The sequence below is a fragment of the Schistocerca gregaria genome, chromosome 2, assembly GCF_023897955.1.
Source record: "Schistocerca gregaria isolate iqSchGreg1 chromosome 2, iqSchGreg1.2, whole genome shotgun sequence".
Taxonomy (NCBI): Eukaryota; Metazoa; Arthropoda; class Insecta; order Orthoptera; family Acrididae; genus Schistocerca; species Schistocerca gregaria.
In genome coordinates this window covers 855,129,156-855,139,411 of record NC_064921.1, presented here as the reverse complement: position 1 = coordinate 855,139,411, position 10,256 = coordinate 855,129,156, and the positions used below count along the sequence as shown (strand labels likewise).

Sequence of the window (10,256 nt, the reverse complement as noted above, 5' to 3'; positions counted from 1 at the left end):
TCTGCAGCTCGAACGGCAGTTATCTTCTTGACAACAACACTGCTTCTCAGCATGTAGGCAGCACTGCAAATTGATGTACTTCATCAGAAGATGGCCTATTGTATTTCACGATTCCTGTCACTTAAAATGAATGATTTTTGCGATCGTGACTGTTTCTTCGTAAGCAATCATCACAAGGACGATCGCTGACACTGCCTATCATGTTGGTTACGGTACAACTTCATGTGTCTGAATCTGTATTTGAAACTGCCCAGTAAGTGTTCTATAGTAATGCATGTCACACTTGTTTTTTCACATTTTTTGTTTCAATGTACGCTTCATAATCTAATAAAAACAAGAAAATTCAAAGAATGTAATTTTTATATGTTTCGACTTTCGAGCCTGAAAGGGTTACCTATTCTAATAAGTGAACAGGGATTGAATTGCTCATCTGCAACCTATATGGTACCGGTAAATCATTACCGCCTATCATGAACAAAGCACTATACGGTGTTTAGTCATTTGGAGGAATATATTTTCATATTTGCATTTTATCTTTGATAAGAAACAGCAATCAGCGTAAAAGTTTATGTATATCATACATACCGGTAATGTATAAGAACTCATGCTGTAAATTTGCTCAGACTCAATAGGAGTTTTTGTAGAGATAGGACTTAATGCTATTTTCTACGTTGTTTCACGAAAACGTCAAATTTTAAGCACAGCCATAGCTTATTTTTATGGCTAGTTCACAGTTACTCATGTATCCCTTGCACTCACGCCGCTCGAGAGTGGAGTCAAATGTAACATGGTTCTTCAAATAACTTGGATACTGTATCGGACGCTGGGGCATATCGGGAAATCTCGAGCCCGGTCGAAAGCGAGCATCGTTCGTCCAGCGCTAATTACAGGTGACATCACGACCTCCAACCAATCAGCTCATAAAGGGCTTCATTCGGTGGCCGTTCCCATTAATTAAGGTTTGTAGCCAAAAACTTTGTTTGCAATGTAACAGATTCATACCTGTTTTCATACCCCTCCAGAAAGTAAAGAGCGACAAATTGAAGATGAATCTTCGTTCCAGGTAGTGTTTTTTTTTTCTTTATTAGTCGAGTTTCAATATTTGGATATAATTTCTCCTCCTCCTGTTAGACGTTGTCTATGAAACAGTCAGACAGTGCATAAATTTTTGGAACATAACCTTTCAAGCGTAAATTTTAAAGTTTTAAATATTACTTTTTACGTTCCATAGCCGCCAAATGATGTTAGTTTGAGGAAAAAAAGACAGACATCTCCCCGCCCCCACCCCCCGCCCCACCCATTCACTTTCACCTGAATGGGAAGCACAAAAATTCAGACGTATTACAGATGATGGTCTTTGTACTAATGCATGATGCTGTTATAGACTCATCAGTATTTTATTAATTTCACCACATGTACGTAAAATACATGAATGAGAAAATCAAATGAATGTGAATCCCTTTTTGCGTATATGTTTGTGTTGATGTATGCAAATAATCGGCGCCTCCGGATGTTACGGAACTTCAGTTAAAGCTGCCCCATAGATATTCAAGTGGTCGACTGTGGCGTATTCCTGAAGTGATTACAGAGCATTCTTCCAGTCATCAAGATAAACTTAAAAAAAAAAAAAAATCAGGTTCTACTGTTGCAACCGTTCATTGTGTGTCGTGAAAGACAAATATCTGTGCCTTTGTAATTATTGAGCAACATGTTTTAAATTCTGAGACAAAACATAAGCTTCTTCCTGTACAGAGGCGCTCCTTGTAGATAAAAAGGTTAATTATTTTCTCTTTGTTTTAAACAATCTGCTGTTTTTAATAGAAGACGAGGACATTGATATCTGTGATAACGTGAATCATATAATTCCCAATTTCAGAAACAAAATTACATAACATTTCTGTGCGGTCGAATTAGTTCTTTCTGCAGTAATGCTGAAACGTTGAAGTCCGAAAAAGCGGAATTTCAATATGAATCTACTTACAGGCGCAATATTTACTTTTGCGCTTTACACGGGAATCTCATGTTTTGTTCAGACCCGTAACCAGCCACTTTCTAGATGGATGCTTGGAAGAATCCAAAACGCTTGTCCATCGGCAGCAAATGATTCATTTTGCCTCAACGGTGGCACATCCAGAGCCGAAAAGATATATAGACAAACTTTATGCTACTGTGAATGTCCTCCAGAATTTTTCGGAGAAAGATGTGAGATCAGAAGAAAAAGTGATGAAAGTAAGACCTGTCACACAGAAGTGGAGCAACATTTTTGCTTGAACGGTGGTACATGTGTTGAAGGCAACATAGGAGAACAATTAATTTACTACTGTGTGTGTCCAAACTACTACTGGAAGGAGAAGTGCCAAGCGAAATCGTTACCAGAAGCGCAGCCGTGTCCACCTGATAAGGACGAAACTTTCTGTATGAATGGTGGTACATGTTATTTTCAGTGTCTTGAAAACGAAGAGCATTACTACTGTGACTGTCCAAGAGATTATACTGGACTTCGTTGCCAGCATGAAACATTCCCTGAGAAAGCTTGCGGACCACCATTCTATTTTCTTCTCTGCTTGAATGGGGGCACGTGTAGTCGAATGATATGGAAATATACCGTCGTTTACAGTTGCCATTGTACAGAAGGTTTTTATGGCGTGAGATGCGAACATGAGTCGAGAAATGCAGGCCACGATAAGTGTCAAAGTGAATCATTCTGTCTGAACGGTGGAACGTGTTATGCCGTGAGCGCAGAAACCGAATCTGTTTATTTTTGTGAATGTAAAGATGGATACACAGGTCAGAGATGTGAGTTACAATTAGAAGCCTATGGAGAGCTGTGTTCGTCTTCATTACAAGAAACATTTTGTCGGAATGGTGGCACTTGCTATGAAGGGAACGTCACTGGAATTACCATGTACTATTGTCAGTGTCGTGTCGGCTTCTGGGGAGCTAGATGTGAAGAACAAACTATAATGCGGCTCGAATGCCCAGAGACATTAAAGCTAAATTTATGTGAGAATGGAGGAACATGTCTTGCCATTACATCCAACGGACAGGATATGATGTACTTCTGCAAATGTGTTGAAGGATTCACTGGAATAGCCTGTGAGTATTCAGACCAGCTTTTGAGCACTGTAAGTGATTGCCCACCACATATGTCGAGAGAATACTGCTTAAATAATGGAACATGCTATAAGGATATAATTTCAGATGTATCAGGCTATTATTGTGTCTGCCCTTATCCATTTCACGGGGAGAGATGTGAACTGACGTTCCCCACAGAGTCACATTGTCCAGATTTCATTCAAAAGCAGTTATGTTCACAGCATGCTACCTGTATTGAAATCACGTTGAACGGCTTTGTTATATACTACTGTGAATGTTTAGAAGGGTTCTACGGTTTAAGATGTGAACATACTTCTATAACAACAGCAGAAATTGGAGAAATGGTTTGTCCACCTCCTCTGGACTCAATTTTATGCCTGAATGGTGGAACATGTGTTCAAATAATAACAAAACAACTCCACAAACTTCACTTTTGCGAGTGTGTAGTGGGTTTCTATGGACTGTCTTGTGAATATCCATACCCTCCTGTACGCAGACTTAAGTGCCCATCAGTGATAGCTGATACTCGCTGTTTAAATGGTGGTACATGTTTCATGATGATTGTAAGTAGTATGCCAGCATATTACTGTGTTTGCCCTAGTCAGTATCATGGAGACAAGTGTGAATCTAAAAGTGCTCGAAAGTTTGATATTCAGGATTCCTCAGGTACTCAGTGTCCAAACAATATTGCAAAATCTTACTGTCAGAATGGTGGTACATGTTACATGGAATTTAGCACTGTAGGTGAACCAGTCTACTATTGTGCCTGCTCTAGTCCTTATTATGGTGAAAGGTGTGAAGAGAAAGTTCACCGTCGTTCCCTACATCTGCCTGCTGAGGTAAATGGTACACGCTCACCATTAAAGGCAGCTATAAAGTGTCAGAATGGTGGTACATGTGTTACAAATGTGACCAGTGGTGAGACAATTCCCTATTGCGTTTGTCCTGCACCTTTCTATGGAGAGGAGTGTGAATTCAGTACTCTAATTTCAAATTACCGCTCCAAGCGTTCTTCAAAACTCCCCTGTCCACCAGAAAAGAACGATTATTGTCGGAATGGTGGTACATGTTACATGACTGACACACAGGAGATCTTTTGTGACTGCCCACCCCATCTCATTGGATATCGGTGTGAATTTAATTTCGGGATACGCGGTGGAAGACTACCTTGCCCGGAAGATTTGGATGTCAACTTCTGTCAAAATGGTGGTACGTGCTATATGGAGCGTGGCATTGGTTCTCCTACAGTCCATTGCATTTGTACCCCACATTACAGTGGAAAGAGATGTGAACAAAATGTTTATTTCCATTCTCACAGTGGCCAGTGTTCTTCAGAAAATGCTAATAAGCTTTGTCAAAATGGTGGCACATGTTTAGCGTATACTTTTACTGGTGATACAATATATTATTGCCATTGCCCTTACCCCTTTTATGGCAAAACATGTGAGCTGAAATACCCAGAACCATTCAGTTGTCCAACAGAACTCCAAGCATCACTGTGTCTGAATGGTGGTTTATGTGTAGAAGCAAAATCATATGGGCAATATATTTACTGGTGTCAGTGCCCAGAAAATTACTATGGAGCTAGATGTGAGCACGTTCAGCGAAGACAACTTTTTTGTCCACCACCTTTTAATACTGTTTTGTGCAAGAATGGTGGTTCTTGTGTCAATGCCATAGACAGTGAAGGACAACAATTTTTTTTCTGCCAGTGTGCTAAAGCGTTTACAGGACCATCTTGTGAATATTCTCTCCCTTATATGCCTACACTACCTGATGTCTGCCCACCAGCTATGAAAGCAACCTTCTGCCTGCATGGTGGAAAATGTCAAGTGCATCGATTCATGGACAGTCTGACATATTTTTGCAGGTGCCCTTATCCTTATCATGGTGAGAGATGTGAGCATATGTTTTCTGCTGTATCACCTTGTTTACAGAGTGTTGGTTCTTGTCTATGCTGCAATGGTGGTGAGTGTTCCAAAATAACCTTGGATAACTGTGACATTTATTACTGTGGTTGTGCAGAAGGCTACTATGGAGCTAGATGTGAACATGCTCATGAAACACAACAGGAATGCCCACGTCCCTTTAGTACTGAATTGTGCAAGAATGCTGGCACATGTGTATCCATCATGACCAGTGGCAAGCAGAATCTTTACTTCTGCAAATGTGTAGAAGGATTCTATGGAATGTCCTGTGAATACCCCTATCCAGCATTACAGTTATCATGCGTCCAATGTCCTCCGTATGTTACAAGAAGCCTTTGTTTAAATGGTGGTAAATGTTGTATGGATATTGTTGTTGGAGAGCCAATCTACTACTGTGTTTGTCCTGAGCCGTACTATGGCGAGATGTGTGACCTGAAACATTCCCAAGAATTAAGTTGTTCATTGCCATTCAGACTATTTTTATGCCTAAATGGTGGTTCATGTGTTCAAGGGAAATCAAATGGCTATAACATTCAGTGGTGTGAATGCACAAGAGGATACTATGGAGCAAGATGTGAACACGTTCAAAATCATACTGCAAGCAATGTACTTAAATGCCCCCCTGATCTAGAGACAGATCTATGTAAAAATGGTGGTACATGTGTGGGTATAGTATCCCCTGCAGACCGTGACTTATTCTTCTGTGAATGTCCAGAAAGGTTCTATGGGTTATATTGTGAAAACTTACATACACCTGTACCTTCCACAGTTGTGTGTCCACATGAAGAAATAGCACCATACTGTCTACATGGAGGTACATGCCTTTTTGATGCCTTTCGGTTATTGTACTACTGTACTTGTGCTTATCCTTTTGCTGGTGAAAGATGTGAGTACATGCATCCTGTGCAATCATCTTGCCCACAGTCCCTTGCTAAGTACTTGTGCCTTAATGGTGGCACATGTATTCATATAAGACTGACCCATTATGGAATTTACTTTTGTAAATGCACAGAAGGGTTCTATGGAAGTAAGTGTGAATACAATTCTGAAGATGCAGGTGTCCATACATTTAAGTGTCCACATCCATTGGATTCAGAATTGTGTAAGAATGGTGGAACATGTTATGGTGTAGCTCAGCCTATTAATCATCAAGAACTCTATTTTTGTAAGTGTCTAGAGAATTTCTATGGTCTTTCATGTGAACATCAACATGTTCATGAGGCAAATAAAGGAAATGAATGCCCACCAGAAATCGAACGACATTTCTGTGAAAATGGTGGTACGTGTTATGCAGTGAATATTGAAGGAATTCATGTTTACTATTGTGAATGTCTTGATCCATACTTTGGTGGAAGATGTGAGCTCATTAATACAAAGCCGCAGTCTTGCCCGTGGATATTAGATCAATTTTTATGTCTCAATGGTGGTATATGTTCTTCCTTATTACAAAAAACTCATCAATGTGACATATACTATTGTGAGTGTAAGGAAGGATATGGTGGACATAGATGTGAAAATAAGATATTCCCTGAGATAGAGACAGAGTATTGCAGTCAACCTGGTAGTGATTGGTTCTGTCTTGGCAATGGTATATGTTTTCAAGAAGTAATTAATGGACAAAACATTTATCACTGTGACTGTAAGACAGATTTTGTTGGAGAGAGGTGTCAACTGGACGTTACAGGGAAATCAAAACCATGTTCATATGGATATAATGAGGTATTTTGCTTGCATGGTGGCACATGTTTTCAAACTTCAGTCGATAAAGTAACAATGTTTTATTGTGAATGTCAAGATGGTTTTATTGGAGAACGTTGTGAATACAAGCAGCCCAGAATTAGAGATTGTTGCCCAGTATCCATAGATAGAATATTATGTCTGAATGGTGGGACATGTTACAAAGAAAATATCCACCAGCAGGATTATTACATGTGTGCATGTCAAGGGCACTACTTTGGACCCAGATGTGAATATAAGCCAGTGAGTACAGAAACCTGTCAATCAGATTTAGCTGAAATCTTCTGCCTGAATGGTGGCACATGTTATTCCTTTCTGTTTGAATCAGTCACAGTCTATTATTGTCAATGTACAGATGGACACTATGGAGGAAGATGTGAACATGCAGTAAATAATACTTTAGTAGAAGGACTCTGCTCAGCAGACATAGCTGACTGGTTTTGTGCAAATGGTGGAACATGTTTTAATATTCTAGTGTTGAATGAGCCATTTTATTATTGTGAATGCCCAAATCAATACACCGGGGCAAGATGTGAGTCTAAATTGTCTACTGAAGCTGTTACATGCTCTGTAAACATTAGTGAAGTATTTTGTCGCTTGGGCAGTGAATGCTATGATATGGTGATAGGGGGTACAATGTTTCACTACTGTGATTGTGCTGAAGGTTACAGAGGTATGAGGTGCCAGTATGAAAAATACAAACATAACTGTCCAACAATTTTGGCAACAGAATTTTGTTTAAATGGTGCTACATGTCATGTGCTTTTTTTCAAAGGTCATGTTGTTTATTATTGTGAATGTACAACTGAATACTATGGACTAAGATGTGAGACTAAATTTCCATACTCTGAAGGTATAGCATATCCATGTGAAGAGACATTTGGTGCACATTACTGTCTGAATGGTGGAACATGCTATGAAATAGATCATCCAGATGAAAAAGTGACCTTTTGTGAGTGTCCAGAAGGCTACAATGGGTTAAGGTGTGAATTTTCTGATTATCAACCTGTAGATAAGCCAGAATGTCCACCTCCATTACATGAAACCTTCTGCAAAAATGGTGGCACTTGCCATTTGACACCATTTAACACTACTGGCAGTCCCTACATATGTGAATGTCCAGAAGGATATCAAGGTGGACAGTGTGAATTCCATGCAGGTGAAGAAGTTATTGGTAATTGTTATCCTCCACACAATGAAAGTTTCTGCCTTAATGGTGGAACTTGTTATCAAGAGGAACCAGGACCAGATGCAGATCGTGTGTGCTACTGTACTGCAAACTATTATGGGCCAAGATGTGAGTCCAGTGCTACACTTTTAGCATTCCAGTGTCCACTAGCCATTGCTTCTAATTTCTGTTACAATGGTGGAACATGTTATCAGGCAGATCATGGACCTGACACAATTTATTTTTGTCACTGTCCTGAGGACTACAGGGGCTTAAGATGTGAATATGGACCTGATACGAGTGTAAATCAGACAAAATTGTGCCCTCCTCCACTTAATGAGGGCTACTGTCAAAATGGCGGAACATGCTACCAGATGGACAATGGGACTAATACATTTTACTTTTGTGAATGCGCTAGTGGATTCACAGGCACAAGATGTGAACATTGGTCACGGAATGTAGAACAGTGTGACTTTCCATTAGATACAACTTTTTGTTTTAATGCAGGTACGTGCAATCAAGTGAAAATTCCAGAGTCTACAGTTTATTACTGTGAATGCACATCAGACTTTTATGGACTTAGATGTGAAATTCGCATGCCTTGTGCAGGGTCTGTAATTAGGCGATGTGACAGGGAAAAAGAAAAGGATTTCTGCCTTAATAATGGCTTGTGCTATGAATCAGAATGTGGAGATAACACAGTTCGTGCCTGTACCTGTCCAAAGGGCTATACAGGAGTAAGGTGTGAATTTCCACCTGCAAGAAGACTAGGGTGTCCGTATCCTCTAGACAGCTATTTCTGTCAGAATGGAGGAATTTGTGTCACCATACTGTTTGAGGGTCATGCTTTGTTTGGTTGTCATTGTACAAAAGGTTACAGTGGAGAGAGGTGTGAATTGGATATGAGTTCTAAGCACGAATTTTGTCCCATTCAGTTTGGAGAAATTTTTTGCCTCAATGGTGGGATATGTTATGAAACATCTCTTATGAATGAAGTGGTGTACTATTGTGAATGTCCAGATGGATACTGGGGTGAACGATGTGAATTTAGTGGTGCCCTTAAATTCCCTTGTCCAACGTCACTGGGCAATATATTCTGTCTAAATGGCGGTGTATGTTATATGTTAATATGGGCAGGCACTGACAATTACTATTGTCAATGTCCTGGAGGTTTTACTGGAACAAGATGTGACAAAAAAATAACCCAAGAATCTCTAATGTGTCTGTCAGAGGCATGTCAAAATGGAGGAACATGTTATACAAAAATGGCTGGTGGAGAAGTGACCTACGTCTGTGAATGTCCTGGAGGATCATGGGGAGAAAAATGTGAAAATTCATATTCTGCAATAGATTCCAGAGAAATTCTTACCAATTACTCTAATATGCAGTATGTCTTGAGTAACAGCTGCTGTCCTATGTTGGGGCATCATACGTATTTATCAAAATTTCTGTTATGGGTTTATTTGTTTTTCAGATTTCTTCTTAAGATTAATAATTGTTCTTACAGATTTAGTTGTTATTAACAGTTAAAGTAAAACTATGTTTTATACAAGAATAAATATATTTCGTTGTCTTGCATTTTGTAGGTTTTTTGATATGTTTAGTACATAGAAAACAACAAGCAATCCTTCAGTTCTCTACATATCTGTCAACTGAAGCAAATACACGTATGTAACAGTTGGTGCAGATATGAAGGAGAATGTTCACCTAGATTCAGTATTGGGCAATGTAAGTGGCAGACTTCCAATCACTAGTGGCTTAGTGGTAAATTGCAGTCCATCTACTGTCGAGACTGTTTACAAAATACATGTACGGCACATTCTAGTATGTTGCTCAGATATTTAGGAGTGACAGGGGTTGGGGCTGTGAATGTGTGCAATGAAGTTCAAAATGAATGGTCACATGTTTCTGTGTGTCATGAAAGAGAATGATGGAAATGCTGGTATGTGTACTGGCAGGTACAAGAAGGCAGAATTGTGTTTCATTTGTATCATTATATACACTTGCAATCAGTATGATTTGTATATGGGCGACACACACACACACACACACACACACACACACACACAGAGAGAGAGAGAGAGAGAGAGAGAGAGAGAGAGAGAGAGAGAGAGAGAGAGACATAAATAGTGATTCTTCCCACAGGAAGACACCCCAACAATGGTACAATGGAAAGTAATATCGTACTATCAGTAACAGTAGTGATAATTTTAAAATGTTATTTTTCTGGAGATCCGCAGTATCAGTGTGTTTTGAGAATGAAGACATCTTCCAATTAGCTTGTATTTTTATTATCCATGCAATTGGCAAGTTTCAACCATGGGTCT

General features: G+C 39.5%; 2 protein-coding genes across 2 annotated transcripts; both read left to right on the top strand.

The window, feature by feature from the left end:
- Positions 1 to 1,967: 1,967 nt before the first annotated feature.
- On the top strand, positions 1,968 to 3,417 carry LOC126336010 (fibropellin-1-like). The gene is made up of 2 exons (XM_049999488.1): positions 1,968 to 3,327; positions 3,398 to 3,417. The coding sequence occupies exons 1-2, from the start codon at positions 1,968 to 1,970 to the stop codon at positions 3,415 to 3,417; spliced, it is 1,380 nt and encodes a 459-aa protein (XP_049855445.1).
- Positions 3,418 to 3,437: 20 nt separating this feature from the next.
- Positions 3,438 to 9,459, top strand: LOC126336009 (neurogenic locus notch homolog protein 1-like). Its single transcript, XM_049999487.1, has 2 exons — positions 3,438 to 9,015; positions 9,404 to 9,459. Exons 1-2 carry the CDS (start codon positions 3,438 to 3,440, stop codon positions 9,457 to 9,459), a joined length of 5,634 nt encoding a protein of 1,877 aa, XP_049855444.1.
- The last annotated feature ends 797 nt before the right edge of the window (positions 9,460 to 10,256 follow it).

Coding starts and splice junctions, on each gene's coding strand:
- LOC126336009 (XM_049999487.1), top strand. CDS start 3,438: ATGGTTTGTCCACCTCCTCTGGACTCAATTTTATGCCTGAATGGTGGA. Junction 9,016..9,403: donor CCCTTGTCCAACGTCACTGG/GCAATATATTCT, acceptor TTTGTTTTTCAG/ATTTCTTCTTAAGATTAATA.
- LOC126336010 (XM_049999488.1), top strand. CDS start 1,968: ATGAATCTACTTACAGGCGCAATATTTACTTTTGCGCTTTACACGGGA. Junction 3,328..3,397: donor ATGTTCACAGCATGCTACCT/GTATTGAAATCA, acceptor CTACGGTTTAAG/ATGTGAACATACTTCTATAA.